This window comes from Peromyscus californicus, unplaced genomic scaffold, assembly GCF_007827085.1.
Source record: "Peromyscus californicus insignis strain IS unplaced genomic scaffold, ASM782708v3 Scaffold_11__1_contigs__length_118956290, whole genome shotgun sequence".
NCBI classification, from domain to species: domain Eukaryota; kingdom Metazoa; phylum Chordata; class Mammalia; order Rodentia; family Cricetidae; genus Peromyscus; species Peromyscus californicus.
In genome coordinates, this window is record NW_026294402.1 from 45,356,884 (window position 1) to 45,380,350 (window position 23,467).

General features: G+C 44.7%; 1 protein-coding gene across 3 annotated transcripts in view; it reads left to right on the forward strand.

Annotated features, from left to right (window-relative positions):
• Nucleotides 1–727: 727 nt before the first annotated feature.
• Nucleotides 728–23,467, forward strand: part of Ppp2r1b (protein phosphatase 2 scaffold subunit Abeta) — a 33,658-nt gene continuing 10,918 nt past the window's right edge. Inside the window, exons 1-15 of one of the 3 annotated variants that reach the window (XM_052760261.1) lie at nucleotides 733–882; nucleotides 1,633–1,723; nucleotides 2,072–2,172; nucleotides 4,981–5,213; nucleotides 6,251–6,398; nucleotides 10,006–10,161; nucleotides 10,458–10,572; nucleotides 11,006–11,076; nucleotides 11,343–11,477; nucleotides 13,146–13,319; nucleotides 15,865–15,925; nucleotides 18,805–18,959; nucleotides 19,519–19,661; nucleotides 20,046–20,137; nucleotides 20,656–22,529. In XM_052760261.1, the coding sequence (XP_052616221.1) occupies nucleotides 769–882; nucleotides 1,633–1,723; nucleotides 2,072–2,172; nucleotides 4,981–5,213; nucleotides 6,251–6,398; nucleotides 10,006–10,161; nucleotides 10,458–10,572; nucleotides 11,006–11,076; nucleotides 11,343–11,477; nucleotides 13,146–13,319; nucleotides 15,865–15,925; nucleotides 18,805–18,959; nucleotides 19,519–19,661; nucleotides 20,046–20,137; nucleotides 20,656–20,672 (1,806 nt within the window). In that variant the 5' untranslated portion in view covers nucleotides 733–768 and the 3' untranslated portion in view covers nucleotides 20,673–22,529. Of the gene's footprint in view, nucleotides 883–1,632; nucleotides 1,724–2,071; nucleotides 2,173–4,980; nucleotides 5,214–6,250; nucleotides 6,399–10,005; nucleotides 10,162–10,457; nucleotides 10,573–11,005; nucleotides 11,077–11,342; nucleotides 11,478–13,145; nucleotides 13,320–15,864; nucleotides 15,926–18,804; nucleotides 18,960–19,518; nucleotides 19,662–20,045; nucleotides 20,138–20,655; nucleotides 22,530–23,467 lie in introns of those variants that run through there. The other 2 variants (XM_052760269.1, XM_052760276.1) reach the window with 2 other exon arrangements.

Consider the following 23,467-nt stretch of genomic DNA (forward strand, 5'->3'; position numbering starts at 1 on the left):
AAGCTTGGTGGCTGTGCTTCTTGCTAAAGAGCGGTTTAAAAAAAAGGAAGACAATACAACAGAAGGCGCCATTCCAGTACCACACTGAAAAGAAACACAAAAACAAGAGAGCCGCATGTTTTGAACAGCTTGCGTGGAAAAAATATTGACTGGGGAGTTTGGGCAGCACTTTTCATTTTCTCTCACCGCACTCATTATTTGTCTTAAGGAGCAGGAGCCAGCCACGATTTTGGCAAACAGGCCAGAGGAAGAGGTGGAGGGGTTGTGTGGAGGCTTCTCGCCCAGGGGGAAATCAGGGCTGAGACCCAGTGGCTCCAGGCCAGCATGAAGTCTGGGGGAGGTGCTAAAGCTTCTTCCTCCTGGCCTAGGGTACCGACTATGGTCCTGGAGTTCTACTGAGGTTCGGCACCCATCACTCAGGAAGGCTCCTCTTCTTCGGAGCACAGCGAGCAGAGGATGAATGCCCGCCCATGTTTCTTTCGGCTGGGGAAAGGATGCAGGGGTTCCATTGGCTTTCTCAGCCCGCCCTTCTTCTGGAGTTCAGACCCCAAGTTCCAGCAATGGGGCTCAGGCCAGAGCCTCCGCGCGCAGGCTGAAAACTCGACTCCTTCGCTTCCCCAGAGCGGGCGGATTGCATTTAGCCCCGCCTGCCTGGGTGCGGGGCGTGGCCTGGGTGCGGGGCGTGGCCTGGGTGCGGGGCGTGGCCGGGGCTCGGGGCGTGGCCGGGGCGCAGGGCGTACGGCGGCGACTAGCCAGAGGAGGAAGAACATGGCGGGCGCAGCGGGGCCCGGGGCCGGTCCAGGGGCAGCGGGCGGAGATGGAGACGATTCGCTCTACCCGATCGCGGTTTTAATCGACGAGCTCCGCAATGAGGACGTGCAGGTACTAGGCTGGGGCTGGGGAGCCGGGGCGAGCTCGGAGGCGTACAGGGTAGGGAAGCGGGAAGGCCGGCCCAGCCATGGGGGCGGCCCCGGGGACGGCAGAGCCGTCCGTATTCAGCGCTTCGTACGGGACCGGGGACGGCGGCGGCGGCTCCGCGGTGGTCGGCCTCAGCTCCCGGCAGCCCTACCTCAGCCTTCCGGGGCGGTGGCTCCCGGCTCCTCCGGCGGTGGGGCGGGCAACCAGTTCCCGCCTCGGGTGGACGAGCCGCGGTGGGTTGCGGGGCCGCCCGAGAGCGGAGGAGCGGCCCGGGGACCAGGGTCCCTTTGAAGTGCCGTGGAGTGTCTGCCTCGGCTGGCAAACTGGCCCGGCTGGTTGGGTGGGAAGAGCGCCACAGCTGATGAACCCAGATGAGTGGTGCATCAGTTGTGATGGAACTTTTCTCTGAAAAGGGAGGAGTCGTGTTTAACCGTTTCACCTGCTTCCTTCCGTCCAGAGTTCTCTCTTTTCAGGATCTCTCACTGCCCGGGTGTTTTCATTCATTCATTTCTTTCCGGGCCCTTCAGTGTTCTCCCCAGGATAGCCTCTGGCTAATGACGTGTTAAACGGTCCTTGAGTTATTTTAGGAATAAGATCTAAGTGAAAGTCTCATCCTCGTTATATATACGCTCTGCCAGTGTCTCACCTATCTGCTTCTTTTGACCTGAATTGCAACCATCTCTTTGCTTTCGTCTTCCCACTTCATTTTTAAAGCTCCGTCTCAACAGTATTAAGAAGTTATCGACTATTGCTCTAGCACTCGGGGTGGAAAGGACTCGAACTGAACTGCTGCCTTTCCTTACAGGTATGTGTCCTTTAAAGAAACACGTTCCATTTTCCATTGGCTTTCAAACTATTTCCTTTTTTTTTTAAATTTGTTACCTAGCGTAGCAACAAGTACTAGATGGAGCAGGTGCCTTCTGCAAGGTATATAGAAATATTACGCCAGACATACTCAAACATAAGCCCTGTAACTAATGGGAAGGTAGTTGACGTGGGATATGAATGTCTTAATAATTCTGTGAAACATTCAGGAAGAATTCTGATTTAGACAAGGAAGAAAATGCTTTTAAGATTGTAGTTGCAGCATTGGTATGAGTGTCAGCTCGGTGGCACCTGTCCCCATGGGCTAACCAACTGTTGTTCTTTCCAGATACAATTTATGATGAAGATGAGGTGCTGTTAGCTCTTGCCGAGCAGCTGGGAAATTTCACCGGTTTGGTGGGAGGTCCTGACTTTGCCCACTGTCTGCTGGTGAGTACTGATCTATGGCCTACCCTCCCCCTGGAACCCTGTAGGAGCAACTGTGTCTTTATTATCTGGTGATAGACACACTGCAACATTTTTTATGCAAATCTTTTTATGGGCAGGTAGTAATAATGTTGAGTGAATGAATAATGTAGGCACTTTAGCTTAGCTCTTTTTTTTTTTTTTTTTTTTTGGTTTTTCGAGACAGGGTTTCTCTGTAGCCCAAGCTGGCCTCGAACTCGCAGAGATCCACCTGGCTCTGCCTCCTGAGTGCTGGGATTAAAGGTGTGCACCACCGCTGCCTTAGCAACTTAGCTCTTATTTTTATCAGCTGAATATAAGAACTTTTTTTCTGCCTCTGTAGACTTGTTAGAGATGTGGAGGAAGGGAACTTAATTTAGTTTTCTTTCTTCTTTTGTTTGTATTTTTTGAGACAAGGCTTGCTGTGTAGCCTTCACTGGCTTGAAACGCTATATAGACCAGGCTGGCTTCGAACTCATAGAGATCCTCCTGCCTCTGCTTCCAGAGTATGGAGATTAAAGGTGTGCCCTACCATGCAGATGAACTAGGCCTTAAAGGATGACTAGAAACTGACTGGCTGTACAAGGCAGGACTGTCTGTTTCAGGGCTTTCAATATTCTATAGATGATGCTGGCTCCCATGGTTCCTAGCTCTACCATGAACCCTTCCGTAGAATTCCAGACATTGATGGACATTAGATAAGTCGAAACTTGTAGAAATCAACAGTTAGTTATGGGCTGTCATTTTCCCCTCAAAATAAGTCTCTTTTTAGTTGGGTCAACCTGCCACCCAGCTATACAAGCGCAACCGAGAAGGTAGCTGCTGTTTTCAGTGGTGCTAGAGATTGAAGCCAGGCCTTTGCTTCCTGGGTATGTTCTCGTTCACTGAGCTGCAGCCCAGCACTAGAAGGCGTTCTTCAGTCTTCCTTCCCTCCTTCCTCACATCTGAGCCATTAGTCCTGCAGACTTTGCATCTATCCCAGTCAGTCTTAGAAGGTCACTCGTGTGCTGAGCACTTGGTCCCCAGCTAGTGGCATTATTTTGAGAGTTTCTGGAAACTTTGGGAAGTGAGATCTAGCGGTAGAGGTAGGATGCTGGGGGCAGCTTCTGGAGGGTATTTTGCCTCTGTCCTTGGACTCTGCTTCTTTGCAGGAAGGCAGAGAAGCTCTGCTGCCACACTTTATTACTACTGTGTTGTTCTGCTGAGACTCACGGGGCCAGGCAAACATCAACTGAACTCTAGAAATTGTGAATCAGAATAAATCCTTTGTTTCTGTTAGCTATTTTTGTTCACAGCAGTGAAAAACTCATAATGTATACACTGTGTTCCTCTTGCTAATTCACTCCACACACACTGGTCTTTCTGTTCATTGTAAACCCGGCTCATATTTCCTTGAGACATTGTCTGTCGGTGTCATCTCTAGAGAGATGCTGTTTAGAGTTTTCTGTCGCTGACTCCTCGTAAGTCAGACAGTTGCATTTGGTATGAGAGAGGTCTTCCGCGGCCCCCATTGCAGTGGCCTCATGATCAACCCCTTGCCCTGCAGCCTGTTCTTGTCCCATTCCACCACTGGGATGTGGACTCCTTTAGAGCGAGGCATCCTGTGTGCTTGTTCCTCCTGGATCCTCAGCGCTACAACATAACAGTAGTCATTACAGAAAGACTGAGTTTCATAGGCTTACAGCTGTGAAACTGTTGGGGTTCAAAGCTGCTAGTGTATAAAAAATCGGAGTGAAAGTAAACAGGAGTGGTCATGAGGGCCAAGAAAAGGACAATGGAAAGCGGGCAGAGTTCAAATGAAGGGACTGCTCACAAGCCACTCTCCGGAGTTTGACCTTCTTCTGTAGTAGTGAGAGGAAAGTCACGGTGGGCAGGGGACAGATCATGAGTGGTGTCTACCTTTTGAACCATGTTGGGCAGGCACACTTCTTCCCTGAGGTCTTGACCTTCACTCTTGGTCAGTTCTACTGTGGAGTTTTGTTCTGATTTCTGCAGCTGTGCCTTATGCTGAATTTACTGGGATCACATGCACATTGAGAAAGGAGCTAGAGGTTCAGAGAAGCAGCCCATCGCCACGTCTACCAGGCCACGGCACATTCAGTTACCGACGAGGGTCAGACCTTGAACCTCTCCGTCTTTTGTGTCTCTATAGCTGCAAGATCTCCCCCATTTATTTGCATTTATTATTTGACTGTTCTTTCTGAAACTCCTACTTTGCTCTTGGGAAGATTCTGAATGTATTTTGAAAACAAAACAAAAAAAACCTGGTGTTGACTCAGCTTTTTATTGGTTGCATAAGTTGATGCTGTTGAACTCTCATGGACAGGACTGCTTGCCCCTCCAAGAATGATAGAACGGTGCACAAAAGGAAATGGACTCTGTAGTCTGACCAGAAATTACCACGCAGTTGTGGCACCCACAGTTGGCCGTAGTTTGGGACTTGTTCTTAAGGAAATATGCACACTACTGTCTGAATGTGGCTGCATTTCATTTAACGTCAGCTCCCAGTAATAGTGATAACCGTGTCAAGTCTCTTCGACTGTGTCATTTGTAGACACCATCTGGGGATTGCCATCTGGGACATGCGATCTTGGCTTTTCTGCAGAAGTCGTGTCTTCAGGTTGGCCACACCATATGTTATCACTGTGAGAACTGAAAGTAACCATTTGGTATGATGTAGTTAACATTCTGGTTACATGTACCGTTTCTCTTCAGTCACATAAAAGGTGTCAATCTGTGTCTAACCTGATTTAATAAGTTGTCATCTCTGGTTTTCCTTTTTGATCTCTGCAGCCTCCTTTGGAAAGCTTGGCTACTGTGGAGGAGACTGTCGTTCGAGACAAGGCTGTGGAGTCCCTGAGGCAGATCTCTCAGGAGCACACTCCCGTTGCGCTCGAAGCTCATTTTGTACCTCTGGTGAAACGCCTGGCAAGTGGGGATTGGTTCACCTCTCGTACATCTGCATGTGGTTTGTTCAGCGTTTGCTATCCCAGAGCTTCCAATGCTGTCAAGGCAGAAATTCGACAGTAAGAGACAGTATTTTTTAGTGTCTGCGATTATTGGGGACTTATAGCTGGAGTTTACACAGTACTTTGTTGCCATTAGACTAGCCTGGTGGGATTGCTGATGCTTTTTCATGTAGTTGAATATACTTTACTTTATACTTTACTTAGTGTGTGTGTGTGTGTGTGTGTGTGTGCGCGCGCGTGTGTGTCTGTGCGTGTGTGTGCAGGAGTATTTCATGTGGCAACCTCTGGTGATGTTCCTCAGGTGTCTTCCTCCTTTTCTATGAGACAGGGTTTCTCATTGGCCTGGAACTTCATCACATAGGCTAGCTTACCCGGCCTTCGAGCTCCCTGGGATCCGCCCATCTCTGCCTCCCACCTTGCCACCTCTGAGGTTATAGGCACTGCCACTATGCTGTGGAGCCGGGAGATTTCTCGGGTCCCACCCAGCCCCTTGGTCCCACCTGGCCCCACAGTTCCTGAGCCGCTTATTAAATAAACATTCAGAGGCTTAATACTAATTACCAATTGCATGCTATGGTAATTATGGCAGGTTTCCTGCTAGCTAGCTCTTATAACCTAACCCATTTCTATTAATCTGTATGTTGCCACATTACCAGTCTGCTGGCATCTTGCTGTTCTTTAGGCGGCAGCTGGCGTCTCCCCTGCCTCTGCCTTTCTTCTTCCTGCCTCTCTCTCGGATTTCCTGCCTGGCTATAACCTGACTCGCCATAGGCCAGAGCAGCTTCTTTATTAACCAGTCATAGCAACACATATAAAGCAGCTTATTATTAACCAATGGGAGCAACATGTATTCACAGTGAACAAAAAGATATCCCCCAGCAGTGCTGAGCTATTTATGTAGGTCCTGGGGACTGAGTGGGCTTCACTTGGGAGGCAGGCACTTTCCTGACTGAGTTTCCTGGTCCTTTCTTTACATCTGTGAGTAGAAACCTAGTCATTGATGTATGTAAGGGAAAGGCTCCAAAGGCCATCTCTTGGTATTGGGGCATGTTTAACCAAGTGTTTGACAGGAAATACCTTATTTCACACTGCAGGCACTTCCGTTCCCTGTGCTCAGATGACACACCAATGGTGCGACGTGCTGCTGCTTCCAAATTGGGTGAATTTGCCAAAGTTTTGGAGTTAGACAGTGTGAAAACTGAAATTGTTCCATTGTTCACGAATCTAGCTTCAGATGAACAGGTAACTTGAGGCTTTAGATTTAGGAGACACAGATATGCTCTTTAATAATGGAAAACACATTTATTGGGGGAGTTTTGACTCTACTGTAGGGTCTTTTTGCAGAGTCAGCACTCAGGTCTGACCTGGTGTCATACTGATGCTTGTGTGTTTGTTTCTGAACTAGGCCCCACTTTCTTGACAGTAGCAGCTGTTAGGAGGGGTCAGGGTGAATTGAGTTCTTTAACTAGGAAGCCCAGGACTGCATCAGGGATGGGTCTTTCAGATTTGTGGGCTGTATTGTGCTATGCAGAGGAAGCACTTCTGCAATCCTGACTTTGTCCATTCTGCACTAGTGTGTGGTATTACCACACACAATGGCGATCTTAGATCCCAGGGTCTGCTTTCTTTGGTGTAGAAATGAGAAAAAAGACTTAGTACAGTTGTTTCTCAGTATGAGGGTGGGGAAAGTTGCAGGGTCGTCTGTAGAGCTGTTTCCATATGTAAAATGGGGGGTATTGGCCACTGCTTGTACACACCCTCTTGTGTACTTATTCTGAGTCACCTTTAGACCACTTGCAGTATCTCATACAGCATGAACCAGGCCTGGGGAGATGGTTCAACCTGTGAAGGTGATAGCTGCCCAGACCTGGGGCCCTGTGTCTGGTCCCTAGAACCCATCAGAGCTAGATGTGGTGGCACACTCTGCAATCCCAGCACTCCTATGGGGACAAGAGAGTCACCCTGAAAAACGTGGGCCGGCCAGCCTGGGGTGTACAGTGCAGCAGCAGAAACAAGAGCAACCCTGCCTCAGCAAGGTGGAAGGCAAGGACCAAATCCCCAAGATTGCTCTCTGACTTCCATGTATGTGCTGTGGTATGCGTGTACCCACACACTCACATACACAGTCAATAATAATAAAATTATAGTGTAAATGATCTGTATATAGTTAGTATACTACTTTCTTTAGGGAATAGTGACAGGAAAACAGTCTGTATGTGTTTAGTACAGATAAAACAATTTTCCCAAATATTTTGATCCATGGTTGGCTGAATCCATTGATGTGGGGGAACCATGGACATGGACTGACTATATCTCTCAGCCTGTTTTAAGTGGCTACATGTATTATGAAATTAGGTTCTCCTAACAGCTCATGGCACAGATACTCAAGGAAATGGAGACCCAGCTAGTTTATGACACTTGTTCAAGGCTGTATGTAGCTAGTGGTGAAGTTGGGTTTGAATGTACATCGGCTTCAGCCCCAAGTTTCTAAGTCTTATCATTTGAACATTGGCACCATTTCAAGCATGCAGATATCACACATTCATGGTGGTTTCCCTGTTGGAGCAGGACAAGTTTAGAACCCTTGTCTGGAATGTAGCTGGTTATACTTTCCATGGCATCATTTGATGTTTTCTTTTATCTTCTGTCCTTCCTGCAAAATAGTAGACCAGGGATTTGCAGACTTTCTGGTGAGGACCAGCCAGGAAATATTTTTGGCTCTGTGGGTCATAATATCCGTGTTGTAGTTGTTGAACTTTGCTCCTGTAGTGCTGAAGCAGATACAGACTATGGAAACCAATGGACATGAAACTCACCCACTCGTAGGTGCTCAAAAAAATATTGAAATATGTATACATTGTGCCTTCTCTGACCTGAGTAGAAGATCTGCTCATGGCTTACTCATTGACAGAAACATTTATTGAGTGCATACATAGAGTACCTCCTTATGTGAGGGACAGTTGTAGTGTTAAGGGCATACAGGAACCCTGCTCTTATGGAACTTATATTTTAATGGAGAAAAAGAAACATGATAAAAATCAGGCAAAAATGTTTTGAAAATACTGTAACATGGTGGGACACTGATTGCTGGTCAGCAGAATGCTCTGAAGAAGTGACAGATGAGAGGAAAACACTGTCTCTGCTCCTTTCAGGAGCATAAGAGCCCAGTAAAGAGAGGACACGAAGTAGGGAAAGGCCAACATTGGAACATGGTGGTTGGACGAGTCCAGTAAGCATGAAAGTGGAGAAGAAGGAAGGGGTGGGAGCATCGTTGGCCCACTGCTGACTGCGGTTTTGGATTTTCTTCTCTAGATGCAGTGGGACTATGCCTAGATCTGGAGAAGAGGTGTGACATGTAATTTACAGTTTTGAAAGGTCATTCTCGCTTATGGGTGGAAACACAGTTGTAGGAGGGATAAGGATAGAAAGAGAAGGCCAGTTAGGTGATAAACCGGGCAAGTGATGAGGGTGCATGTGTGCTATGTTGGACTTGTGTGTGCGCGCTTGTGCCCCCACACACACTCACATGCACGCTATGTTGGATTTGTGTGTGTGTTTGTGTTTTGTTGTATCACATATACAGTAAATTTCTTGCTCCATTTCTCCTTGATGCTCATAGATTTTCCCAAGGCTGAAGTCATAACTCCTAATGTCTAATTAAGCTTTAATTTTGTGTTTTCTCTTACTCAGAAGACATTCTTGTGTCCCATTTGGCATTGATCAGCCTTATATATGGAAAAGCAGGTTGTCTCCCTACTTTTCCAGTTTTCTTCTGCTCTGTTTTACTCGACATGGTTCTCTCCGTTTGAGTTTCAGCATTTCAATTCAATTGTTATTTGGCTATTAACTTTTCCCCCAGAATTTCTGTGTCTTCCTTTGTACACTCTGTCTCATGCTACTGTTCTGGCCAGTAAGTAGTTGGAAATAGCTTTCACAGTGATCTCCCTTATCCTTTAAACTCTTCAAATATGTGATTAATACTTATGTAAGTATATTTTCAACTTCTTACTATAATAAGGCTTTGAATATAGCATTAAATTAAAAAATAATCTTTATATTTTGAGGCCAATCAGACGTCCCAGTGGTAAAGCATGTGCCTGATTTCAATGCTCAGAACCCATGGAAAGGTGGAAAATGTGACTCCAGGATGTTGTCCTCTGACCTCCACACACATTAGTCACATACACTAATAACACTTAGAACATCTTTTTCATTTTACTTAATAAAAATTTGGCTGCAGTCAAGATAATTTGAACAAAGTGCCATTTTTATGTCTTTCACATGCCAAGGAAGAGGTTACTCAGCCATTTGAAGACCTAAAGACACACCATCATAAATGGAGGTTATCCAAGTGTTTCTATTGCTGTGATGAAGTACCATGACCAGAAAACAAGTTGGGGAAGAAAGGGTTTATGTGGCTTACACTTCCACATTGTAGTCCATCACAGAAGGAAGCCAGAACAGGAACTCAAACCGGGCAGGAACCTGGAGGCAGGAGCTGATGCAGAGGCCACAGAGGGGTGCTACTTACTGGCTTGTGCCTCACATGACTTGCTCAGCCTGCTTTCTTATAGAACCCAGGACCACCAGCTCTGGGGTGGGTCTGTCTACAATGGACTGGGTCCTCCCTATGAATCATTAATTAAGAAAGTGGCCTAGAGGCTTGCCTACAGCTGGCTCTTATGGAGGCATCTTCTCAGTTGAGGTTCTCTCTTAGATGACATAAATGAGCCAGCACAGTGGTTTTCTTTCCCTCTTTCTTAAACAGTACCTGTGACAGCATCGCCTCACACTACACTCAGTGTGCCCTATTTCAGCAAACTGACCGAACAGAATGTTTTTCCTTTAGGATTCTGTACGCCTGCTAGCTGTGGAAGCTTGTGTCAGTATTGCCCAGTTACTGTCTCAGGATGACCTTGAGGCCTTGGTCATGCCTACACTCCGGCAAGCAGCAGAAGATAAATCTTGGCGGGTTCGCTATATGGTGGCTGACAAGTTTTCAGAGGTAAATGCACTGGCATTTCAAGTATTCAAAACCTACAGGCATTTGCCCCACAGATTTTCTGTCAGACACAGCTTATAAATTCTGTTGAATAGTTTTGAATATAGCATCACAAATTTAAAAAAGGAGACAATTAATCTTTCCATTTTGGGGTCAGTCATACGGCTCAGAGGGTAAAGTGTTCGCCATGCAAGCCTGCCAGCCTGATGTGGCTACAGTATACATTTGAAGATTGTACTATTTTGTTTTTAGTAACTCTTTTTACAGTATACATTAAACCTGTATAAATTGTTTTCTAGCTCCAGAAAGCGGTGGGCCCTAAAATCACGCTCAATGACCTCATCCCCGCCTTCCAGAGCCTCCTTAAAGACTGTGAAGCTGAGGTCCGAGCGGCCGCTGCCCACAAAGTGAAAGGTGGGTCTGCCTGCAACTCCTTTGACTTTGACGTCATTGATCTGATGTGATTTTGGCTTGGTGTTTTTACTGAAATAGGCCCCAAAATGTATAAATCAGAAAAAAAAAAAATCAGTCTGTGTAGCAGCATTTCCATCGACATTGATGCGTTTGCCATGTTCGGAAGTTTGGCGGACTTTGAAGTTATAAGATGTTGCTGACAGAGATGATGTCAGCGTGCAGCTGCCATTCCATAGTTCACATTAGACACCCACTGTGTCTTCTTGCTCCTTTAGTTTCTCACACAGGGCATTTAGACCATGCTATGAGAAGCAGGCTAATTTTCTCCATTAGCGTTTATTTGCTTAGACATGTGATTTAACTTGAACTGTTGGAAAGATCTGATCAACTTTGTTTGGCTCCTAGGCAGCATTGCATTGTTTGTTTATTTCAGAACTTTGTGAAAACCTGCCCACCGAAGGAAGAGAGACCATAATTATGAATCAAATCCTGCCCTATATAAAGGTGAACGTGACTTCATTTTATTTGTTTACTCTGTGTGTGAAGCTCTTAGCATTTTAACAAGGATGAGGCATAAAGAAGTCAAACACATAATATTTGTGGCAGTATCATAGTTGATTTGTGCAAGTCACAATTGTACACTGCTGTGGGTGCTGAGGTTCGTTACCCCGGAGGCGTCTGGGTCAGCTACTGTGTGACTAGTGTTGCTGTTGGCTCCTTGGGAGGCGGTATGGAGGCTTTTGTTGTCTTCAATTTTTATTCTGTTTTAGGAATTAGTGTCTGATACCAATCAACATGTCAAGTCAGCTCTAGCTTCTGTAATTATGGGATTATCTACAATTTTGGGCAAAGAGAACACCATTGAACATCTTCTGCCTCTTTTTTTAGCTCAATTAAAGGATGAGGTGAGTCTGGCTAGGAATTCTTTGGCTTTGATCTTACTGATTTGATGTGATTTGGGTGATTTTACTAAAATAGGACCTAAAGTGTATAGGTGGGGGGAAAATAATTAATAATTTAGATATTTGACAGTCCTTCTGTTTGAGTATAGGGTTACAGGTTTACAGGTTTCCCAAAAAATGGGCACAAGGACTTATTAAAAAAAAAAAACAAAAACAAAAACAAAAAGCATAGTTGGGTGTGGTGGCTCTTGCCTTTAATTCCAGCACTAGGGAGGCAGAGGCAGGCATAACTCTGAGTTCTAGGCCAGCCTGGTTTACAGAGCAAGTTCCAGGATAGCCAGGACTATACTGCAAAACCCTGAATCAAAAAACATAAACCAACCAGACACACTAAAAACTAGGGGCTGGAGAGGTGGCTCAGGAGTCAAATGCACTGACTGTTTCAGAGGACTTGGGTTTGGTTTCCAGTACCCACATGACAGACAGCTCACAACTCTGTTCCAGGGGATCCGATGCCTTCTTCGAACCTCTGCAGGCACCAGACACACACGGTACACAAACCTACATTCAGGCAAAACACTCATGCATATAAAATAAATAAGTCCTAAAACCACCCCAGAAATAGCTATCTTTTAAATTTTTTATATTATAGTCACTGGCTCCTTATTTTTAAAACTAATATGTCTTTGCCTAAACACTATCTTTTACTTAAGTGTAAAATACAGCATCAGATATTAACCTTTAGGGGCTGGAGCAATGGCTCAGCAGTTAAGAGGCCTGCTGCTTGTAGAGGACCAGGGTTCGAATCTTAGCATCCACATTTGAGTGGCCCACAACTACCTGTAGCTCCAGCTCTAGAGGATCCGACTTCCTCTTCTGGCCTTTGTGGGCACCCACATACATGGGTAGACGTACACATTACACAGACAATACATAGACACAAATGAAAAATTAAAACATTAATGCCAGGCATGATCCAAGTGCTTTGTTGCCACATCAGGCTTAGGTCCTGTATTACTCCCAGATGTCGATGAGGAAATGAGGCACAGGCAGATGAGATGATGTCTGAGGTCTTCCAGCAGTGGCCGATCTAAGATTTGAGTACATAGAATTTAATTCCAGGGCCTGGACTTTTTACCATCTCATAGACTTTGTGCTCATTTATTAATCAATAGTCTAAAAAACTTTATTGTGCGTGTGCACACATGCACATGCAGAGCTCAGAGGCTATCTGTGGAGTCAGTGATCTCCATCCACCTTTACATGGATTTTGGGGATCAAAGCCAGGTTGCCAGGTTTGTGAGGCAAGCACCTTTTCCTGTTGAGCCGTCCTGCCTGCCAGTCGTTAATGAACTTTTAATACTGGCATACAAAGTCAGGAAATCGCACAGGCCTTTTACTGACATTCTGGTTAAGATCAGTTGCACTGTGTCTTGGATTATCTGTGTATTTAGCATTTAAGATTCCTTCTGCCTGTAGCTCTTTTGGTCACTACTGCAAACCGGGCAAATGTTTTACCACTGAGCCATGCCCCAGCTCTGTGACTGCCACCTTTCTAAGCCTGAGTCAGTGCTACATTTTATTTAGTACTTTTTATTCAATGCCTCATGCCAGGAGGGCGCTGGGCAAAGAAGTTAATTTTCACACGTCTCGGGGTTTGTGTGCTTACAGTGTCCTGAAGTTCGTTTGAATATCATCTCCAATCTGGATTGTGTAAATGAAGTGGTTGGAATTCGCCAGCTCTCGCAGTCTCTCCTTCCGGCCATAGTGGAGCTGGCAGGAGATGCCAAGTGGAGGGTCCGCCTGGCTATCATCGAGTATATGCCGCTGCTGGCGGGCCAGCTGGTGAGTTCCCGGGCTGGGAACAATGGGGTCGGTCAGATCATGGAGCGGAGCAGGTGAGTGGGAGGCTAGGCAGTCAGTCTGGTCTGGTTCAGTTAGATGCACCGAGGTCAATTCCTGTGGCCTGGAGGATGGATTTTATTTTCAGTAGTGAAGGAAGGCCTAATAGAATGGTGTTCTAGAAACATTGATCTTGCTGCCCTCCTCGTGATAAAGGTGTAGAATATATTCATGTAACAGAAATGTTATATTATTTAAAACCTGTATGACTTAAGAACTGATCTGTGGAAGAAAACATGGTTTTAGGATAAGTCAGTTTGGCTTTTTGTTGGACTCTGTCCTAAGCAAAATGAACTCAGGAGCATTTTCCTGCATCCTGATGACAGGAAGTTGAGGATCCACCACACAAAGAGCTTATAATGGTGGCTGTTTTGGATAAAGTCCTGTTATCACACTGTCTGCTATTCTTTGGGTTTTATTATTATTTTTTATTATTAGTTTTATTCTAATGAATTTGACTAATTATAAATTCAAGGCGGAGCTTCATTGCCACATGCTTCCCTTTCTTTCTCAATAGGTGCAGACAGTGGGAACCTCGATAGCCTTCACTGCATGGAGCCCCTAGACTAAGGCTTAGGGAGTTGTCAACTGTAACTGGGGAGATGGACAAGTGATTGCTCTCAGGGCAGAAACTGTGTGCTGTTTGATTTCCAGTGGCTCCCATAGTGTGTGTTGTTAATTAGACACTTGGCATTTCTTACTAGTTGGATGAAGGAAAACCAGTGTGGTTTTTAAGAATGCTTGTAATGTCAGTTTACTGCTGATATTACTATACTTTGTTGTTCCCCACCCCCAAGGCTTATTTCCATTCCTTTTAGATCACAACAAATGGAGTTCATATTGAGCATGCATCTTGTAGATGGCCATGCTAGTGTGTTTTTATCAAATTTGAAGTGCTCTCTTCCTCAGAGTGAATGCCAAGCATACCTCTGTGCCAGGGGAAGTCATCTTGCCACACTTCTCCACCATCACTTCTAAATGTTGAGGGTCCTTTTCTGTTCTCAGTGATCTGTGCCACTGTCTGGAATGAAAAGCAGCAGTGACTAATAATGGGTTTGCTGGATGAAACAGCTGTCTGGAAGGAAGGTGGATTATAGGTACCATTTCTTTGAACCTTAGCTCCACCAGACCTGGAAAGTCTCCAAGGGCCGCCAGCAATATACAGAGCAGTGTGGAAATAAGACAGATGGTGTCTTGGCTGATTTATACCTTTCTGCCTAGGATGACATACGTCAGTCATGGACAGACATTGTGTTTTACCATCCTGTCTTGTTAGCATATCTGTTCTTTTGATTTTCTTTTTTTAAAGGTTGACTTACTTTTATGTGTGTGAGTGTTTTTCTTGCACATGTATGTGAAGCATATGCATGCCTGGTACCTGTGGAGTCCAGAAGAGGGCATTGGATCCTCTAGAACTGGAGGTACAGACAGTTGTGAGCTGCCATGTGGGTGCTCGGAACCAAACTCAGGCCTTCTACTCGAGTCTCAAGTGCTCTTAATAACTGAGCCATCTCTCCTACTTCTGTTTATACATTCTTAGTTTTTCTTTATGTGTAAACTTCTTTGTTTTGTTAAGTTAGTCAATTTGTAAAATCCTCTCAAGACTATTCAGCCTGGTTATAGGCCTTGATGAGTAAATACAAAGTTAAACCACCAAATATCTGAAGGAGATTAGAGGAAAATCCTCTACCTGGAATAAAAACGGAATCTGAGAGCTGATGCTGTAGGTCAAGTGCCTATCAGAATCGGTCACAGCAAGGTGCAGCCGTTTGGTGTCAATCACAGGACCATTGGTCTTGGTCACTGGTCAGGAATTTCTTAGACTTGAACCAGAAGAATAAGCCTAAAGACTTCAGAAGGAAGGCAGCAGGAGCATGTGCATCACAGAGTGCCCCTGTGTGCTGTGTATGTCCCTCGGCCAGAGGTGGGCTTGTCCTAGCCGGTGTGGAATGACCAGCAGGCTGGAGAGTCAGGATGGTTCCAGCCTGTCACTTCCACCCTTTGCCTTGCACACCTGGTGCGTGTGTTTTCTCTGCTGCGTTCTGTCATGCTCTAGCAATGCTGTCTTCTGTTGGGGATATCTTGGTGTCAACTTGCCTCATTCTCAAGGACTTGCTGTTAACTGAAAAGGAGAGATGCCAATTACCAAGCCTCTCAGCAGCCATTTTTCTGGGTAATTCATTTTCCCATGGCATCTGCATTTGCTTGGCAGCTTTTCTGCGGTACCCTGCCTGCTCTTCTCAGTCCTGTGCATGGCTCGGTCCTGTCCCCTGTTATCAGGGCCCTCACCACTCACTCCTTGTTTTTGCTTTCTACCTAGTAGAGAGTTTCATAGGTTATAAACTCTACAGCATTGTTTTCATGGCTTTTTTGTGTTTCAGCTTGTTTGGGAGTGTGTCTTTAGCGTTAGGTAATTGTTGTGCAATGTAATAGAGCATTTTGTACTAACTTTGGAAATGTTTATTAATGGAATCTTCCTTATCCATAGGGTGTGGAGTTTTTTGATGAAAAGCTGAATTCTTTGTGTATGGCCTGGCTTGTGGATCATGGTGAGTAGACAAGTTAAAAACAGATATTGTGGGAAGTCCAGACTTTTGCATGTGTCTGTGATGTTCACACATGGCCGTTTGGAGAGGAGTCCTGTGGGGCATGCTCTTTGCCTTGACAGCATAGTGCTAAGGAGAAGTTGTTGAAGTTCTGCTAGCTCCCTCTGACGACGTAAACATTTTACTTCTTACTGTGGCCCAGGTTGTCCTGCCTCTGTCTACTGGGTGCTGGGAGGAAAGGCAGGCAGCACCATGCCCGGCCTGACTACACATTTGACATTTGTACTTCTGGTTACTTTCTGTTTTAAATGTATTTTCTGTGCTGAGTAACCTCTCTGCCCTCTTCCACCTCCTGCTACTGTGGGCTGCAGACTCTTAGATGGACACTTCCTCCAGCGACAGGGCTTGCAGCTGACCTGCTGCCGTTGGTGTCCTCGGTACCTGCCGACTAGGCTGGATAGAGTGGGAAAAAATGGCTACTTGAGCTTTCTGAGGTGATGTGCAAAGGTACAGTAGGAGCTGGGGACATGTCTGTCCCTAGGACAAAGCCAGGGTTTCGATTGGTGAGAGGAAGGCTTTCCTCTGCCTGCTGCTGCTGGGCTGGAGATTTGAGCTCAGGGATGGTCTTACTGGACAGGGATGACCAGGTGCCTGTCGGTGATGCCCCAGGGCAGTGTGTGTGCACAGACTCCTTTGTTTCCCTGGTAGCTGACATGGGGAGGAGCTCCGTCGGGTCCTAGATGTACAGCTTCAGTACGGCCTGAGCCCCACTCCAGGGGGCGCCTTCAAGTTCTCCTGTGATGGGTCCCATGAGCTTTGGGTCCATGTTTTGGTGGGTGTGATAAGCATCCTATTGTGGTTCCCCAGTATACTGTGAGTACTTTATGTACTGAGTTATTTATGTGGGTACTTGTGACTAGGTACTAAGGAAAGAGTAAGAATATTTGTGTCTGCTTACATTTGTAGGTGGTTTTGTTAAAAGCGTATTTGTATCCTATGTCTAAGTGAAAAAGGAAGGTTGTAAAGCTGTGTATCACACAATCTGTTAGGGCATATATATGTATGGATACATCTGGTGCTTTTAAACTATGTTGTAAAGACTTCTTTATTTCTTTTTTCTCAAAAGTTGCTTTTATGACCATTTTTAAAAAATGATGAAAAATGATCATTTATAAATCATAGGAAAGGTGCTTTAAGTTTTTTTTTTTAAATTTTAAATTATGTGTGTGTATGTGTCTGTGTGTGAGCTTACACATGTGCTTGCAGGTTCTCTAAGAGGCCAGGGAGGGCATCAGCTCCTGCTCTGGAGCTAGGATTGTAGACAGTTGTGAGCCCCTGGCTTAGGTGCTGGAAATTGAACTCTAGTCCTCCAAAAGAGCAGTATGCATTTTCTTAACCACTGAGCCATCTCTCAGTCTAAGAAATTATTTATTTAAAAATGTTTGCCGGGTGGTGGTGGCACACGCCTTTAATCCCAGCACTTAGGAGGCAGAGGCAGGTGGGTCTCTGTGAGTTCGAGGCCAGCCTGATCTACAGAGTGAGATCCAGGACAGGCACCAAAACAACACAGAGAAACCTTGTCTCGAAAAAAAAAAAAAACAACACGAAAAAACAAACAAACAAACAAACAAACAAAAAGTTTATTTTTGGCAAATATTAGTGTGCATGGCATTCCCAGCAGATCTTTTTATTGTTTCCTTTGGAAGCTGGCCTTCTGGATTAAGACAAGCTTTTTTTTGTCTTTCAAATTTTGAAGGACTTCTAAGGTCCAATATTCTACAAGATGTAACCTAAGTATCGCCCCTCTTTTTTTTCTTCCAACTTGGGAGCTGGTGGGGTGGAGTGTATGTATCACCATACATACACTCAGAATTCCCTGATGCAGAGGCTGGATGGTGGCTGAGAATGTCTACTTGTCTGTGGGCTTTCCAATGCATCTTTTTTTGTTTTTTGTTTTGTTTATTGAGATAGGATTTCTCTGTTTAGCCCTGGCTGTCCCGGAACTTGCTCTGTAGACCAGGCTGGCCTGAAACTCAGCTCCATTTACCTCTGCCTTCCGAGTGCTGGGGTCAAAGGTGTATACCACTACCACATGGCATCCCACAGCTTTTGTATTTTAGCTTAGAATTTTATAATTTGAAGAAAAATTATGTTTTGCACTTTTAAGTGGTACACAGTGAACAGGTTTCTTTGGGAACATCCCTCTATCCCCTCCTCGGGGGTGAAATGGCTGGAGGAGCACTGTGAGCAGTCTGGAGAAGCTGAAGGAGGAAGGCATGGAGGCTACCTTCCTGACAGTGGGCAGTGTCGACTAAAGGGAGGAAGTTCAACCAAAGTTCCTGGTTTTGTTTTTCTGAGTGGTGGGGGCACTTCATTTATCAAGTCAAAGTTGGTGAGAATAGACAGAATTAGATATTGAAAGAAACCTTTCAGATCAACTGACCTTGAGGGGAAAGACAGACACACAGACAAAACAAGGAGTGAAAACTGGCAGAACTCAGGAAAGGCTTGCATTCCTCTGAAAACAGAAGTGAGAGTTGCCAGGAATATAGTAGGCCTCTGGCCAAGTAGAGTTGAGTGCAGTTGAGGTCTTGGTCAAGGCTCAGTCTCTGGTGACTTTGGCAATGGAACCCTGTGTTAGTGGCATTGTGGTAAGAACAATCATTTTGTTAAAATAAAGTATTTATTAAAAACCAGTAGCTAGGAGAAAAACCTGGGTGCTGCCATCCTTGGACATGGACATTTTAAACTGCAATGGGTAGGCTTCAGCTTGATTATCATGAAGTATGTGATGTTAGGTTTGCAGAGTTTATTTTGGGTCTGTGTGATGTGATGGTGTGTAAAGCAAGCAACTGAGGATGTTCTCTTGGACTCTGCTGCAGTCTATGCCATTCGGGAAGCTGCCACCAACAACCTCATGAAGTTAGTCCAGAAGTTTGGTACAGAGTGGGCCCAGAATACCATCGTCCCTAAAGTGTTAGTGATGGCGAATGATCCTAATTACTTGCACAGAATGACCACTTTATTCTGCATTAATGTAAGTATTAATAATGGTGTTATTGCTAAGCTCAGGCATTGAATCATTCTCTGTATATTTCTAAGTTCTGAATGAACTGTCTTCTGTTTGAGGTGCATTTTGTATACTGATCAATTTGGATAATTAGAACAGAGAAAACGTTGATTTAAAAACCTGGAGCTGGAGAGATGGCTCAGTGGACAGGTGTGCCCCCCCTGATCATCCAGAGGACCTGAGTTTGAGTCTCAAGCACCCATGTGAAGTAGCTCACAGCTTCTGTAGCTCCAGATGCTGCTGGTGGATCTCACTCTTCTCATCTCCCACTGCCATCCCCTCCCCATGAACTCACACGTAGTAAGATAAAACTGAATAGTTAAAGCTTGCAGTATTTTAAAGCTGCCGTTGTAGTGTAGGTTTTGGCGTAGGCCTTCATCTCTGGGGCCACCTCCTGTTCCTTAGATGCTCAAGCAGGAAACATTTTTCAGTTGGTCAATTACCTTCCCTTTAAATATTAGTTTGTTTCTTTAGATTGGGGAGTATTAAGAAAGTTTTCAATGTGCCGTCTTGTTTATTTTTCTAGGCACTGTCTGAAGCCTGTGGTCAGGAAATAACCACTAAGCAAATGTTGCCCATCGTGTTGAAAATGGCAGGGGACCAGGTAGCAAATGTCCGTTTCAATGTGGCCAAGTCACTGCAGAAAATTGGACCGATCCTAGACACCAAGTAAGATTGCAGTGCTGCTCTTGGTTTGAAAGTATCACCTCATGGTGGGGAGGAATAGGTAAAATAAACCAAGGGATTTCTTTTCTCACTTTACCTAGAATCTGGGTTATTCAGAGAAAATTTAGCCCTTGGTTTTGAGACTGTCCAGTTTGACTTTTACATTTATGATCTGGGTATATATAGAACACTGTCTGAAAGTGAATTTCACCAAGAACTTCTTTAGAAATTATTTGATGTATATGTCATATTTGTGAGTATTTAGAAGTATTTTCATTTTAAATAAAAAAATGACCATCGATCCAAACCCCAAATTCCATAGCAGATTGTACTGTAATGGACTTCTGTCCCACCAGGCATCTTTTGACAGTTACTTCTGCATTTCAGTGCCTTGCAGGGGGAAGTGAAACCAGTGCTGCAGAAGTTAGGTCAGGATGAAGACATGGATGTCAAGTATTTCGCACAGGAAGCTATAAGTGGTATGCATTTGTTCAGTGCTACACTTGGGTTGGTGGGAGTTTTCCCTACTGTGGGAGCAGTGGGAAATGGCAGTGTGAGGAGCAGGATGGTAGACAGGGTGGCAAGCCCCTGCTATGTTGGGCCTGTTTGGTTAGGGATTTCTTGGCCCTTGCTGGGCTTGGGAGCACATACTGGTAATCCCAGCACTTGGGAGACCAGAGCAGGAGGGTCTCAGAGTAGAGGAGCCTGGGCTACATTGTGAGACCCTGTCTAAAATAAAGAAATGTCTTGGCCCACGGCTCTCTAAGTGAGCAGGCCATTTTCTCAGTTCCATGTGTAGGATGCTGATTCTTACTGGCAAGAGCAGTTTTGGTTTGGACTTGAGTAAGTCTTTAACTTCCAGTCAGCCTGACGGAGTGCAGGGCCGCAGTGAGATCTCAGGCTCCCACTTTTGACACTGTTACATACTGAATGTTCACATAGCAATCATTCATGAACTTTCTGTACCACTAACATGATTTTGTTTGGAATTTTCCAGTTCTTGCCTTGGCATAAAGAGGAACAGGAGGGAAAAGCCTTTACTAAGTTCTTATCACAGATCTCTAGTCCATGTGTTCTTACACTGGGTGGAGAAAAATGGAACCCTTCAAGATCTCATCCAAGCAAATGGCACCAGCTTAGAAGAAATCAGATTTCAGTGACTTGATCCTTTCTAAATATGAACTGAGACTGATTTTATTTCTCTGTCGGGATAACTTTAACGCTCTCTTAGTGACCAGTCGCTGATACTCCCTCGCTCAGTCACCCCTTGAGTGTCCCAGTGTTTTTTCCAGCACCATCGAGGCTCCTGCCTCCTCCCTTTTGAATCAGGCCCCAGCCACTTAAGATTCCAGACAGCCTGGATGGATTTGGACCCCGACACAGAGTGGAGTGATTCTCTTACTGTTTACACTTGTCTCTATGCCTCTAGCATTCCAATGTTAAAAGTAAATGGTTTAGAATAACTTATTATAATTATCCACTTGGGAGACAACACTGACATTTGACTGTAGTCAAATCCACATCTTTCTGGTTACAATGGTCCATATCAGTGTTTCACATGAAAGGAGACATGGAAGGTTAATGTATTGGTTGTTCTGGTTTTCATTTGCTCAGTTTTGACTGTAATCATGTCATGCAGAAGCCTGAAGTGGGTGTATCTTGCTGCTAATGTGTGATGTTGAAAGGTATCAATTTCAACGGCTCAGCACTGTGACTGCCTTCAAAAACTCATAAGAAACTTTAGTGCCTCCTACTAAGCTATGGTTCTACTGTTTCATTGTGAAGTTTTGTGTTTCCAGTAAGTGTAGGAACCACTGGTCCTGGTTCTGCTTCCAGCAACGTTAGCATCTTGCCGTTGCTATGCTGCACAGTACCAAACTGAAGTCGTGCTGCTCAGTGTTTGCTTGTATCACTGAGGCTGGAACATTTTTATACTTTTGCACTAAAACTTCATTAATTTGTCCTGAAATTTAAGGTAGTAGGTAGAGCTGAAGGGTTTGCAGAAGCAAACTGTTTATGGAAGGCTGCTTGACACTTTTTAGAAGCACCTGCTCATCAGTGGGCATGCTGATTACCAATGACCCTGGTCAGTTATAACACACTCCTTCCGTGAGCAGCTCTGACAGGTCACACCTTTTCTGATGACTCTTCTGGATAATGTAAATGTTTTTCATCTAACAGACTCCTTGTCTCCAGTGGACTCAGTTAATGAGGTTTTCCTGCAGCCTGGTTTTTCTCAGTGCATCTCATGTAGTTTGGTGTTTCCATTTTGGTTTCTGAATTGTTGATTTTACTTACAAACTCTTTTAGATATAACAAGCCCTGTTCTGTTTTGTGAAGGCCCAAAGATACCTACAAAACTTTGTACATTAAACATAAGTTACATAAAACCAAGTTTGTGTAAATGCTTTTATCATACCTTAGAAAAACAGAACAGAAAATTTCTATCAGAGATCGTGTGCCTGTATTTTAAACTGCCGGATTACTTTGTAGTAAGTTTCCATTTTATGTGTTCTAGGGCGAAGGTTTGAATATTTTCCTAGGTAAAAAGATTCTCATTTTAGTGCCTTAAATGACTGTGCTGTAAACATTATAGTTTAATTTTTTTTGATGTCATCTGCTGGCTGTATTCCTCTTTATTGAGTTTTAAATTTGAGAGATTATTGTCTTGATTTTGGAAACAGTTGTGCATTGGGACAGTTGCTTCATCTTTGGTTGGAAATGCCACATGCTGCAGTCATTTGAGAATGAACTTGTAAAGCATCCCTGTCCTGCTACCCCACCCCGCCTGTGCCTTTACCTTTCTGCCAAAGACTACTGAAGGGAGACAGTGGACCCTTGACTTCTCAAATAAAGGTCACTTAGCATGCAGGATCTGTTTTTTTGGGTGGCCATTAGAGGCTTCACTATTCGTTCTGATGTACACAGTGAACTTCTTGTGTTACCCTGCACAGCAACTGCTCTTGAGCTTCAATTTGGGCATTTTCTTTACATACTCGTTTTTACACTTGATTTCTCCAAGAGCCCCGTGATGCAGGCTTGTTTTGTCTTGTCTTGTCTTGTGTCACTACTGCCTAGACCAGTGTCTGGTGTATATTGTTGGTGCTTATTAAAAACCTGTTCACTAGTGATTCTAAGGTCTGCCCTCTGATGTGTTGAACAAAGTCACCACCAGACTGTCTCACTCTGTAGTTGATAAACTTAGAGATTTCTTGGCTCCTAGGAAGTAAGAGCCTCTGACTTAGGCCAGTCCCCACCCCCAGGATTTTTTTTTTCTTTTTTGAGACAAGGCTCTCTCTGTAGCCCTGGCTGTCCTGGAACTCTCTATGTAGATCAGGCTGGCCCTGCCTCTACCTCCTGAGTGCTGAGATGAAAGACATGCCACTATGCCCAGCTTGAGGAATGATTCTTTTGGAATTATCTGGTTGCTTTGAACATATATTGAAGCTGTTTACATCTGGGCAGTTTATAACTGTTGTTCAGCTTTTTAGGAAAGTAAAGCCAAAACCAACACATGCATCCCATGTCAATTAAAAAGTGCCCCATTAATAGTGGAGTTTTTAGTGATTTTTTTTTCTACAGATTGTTCGGGGTTTACCCATCACGAGCTTCAAATAGTAGATCTTGTGTGTCTACTGTGCTGCCAATGAGACAGGAGCCCAAAGAGGGATTTTGTTTCATAAGGACAAACAGCGTAATGTGTGATTTTGAATGAAGCTTTGTCAAAATAAAAGACACCCTTCTGGTCACAGAAGTACCAAGCTGGACTGTGCTGATGTGGGCCCGGGGCTGGGGAGTGTGTTTGCTGG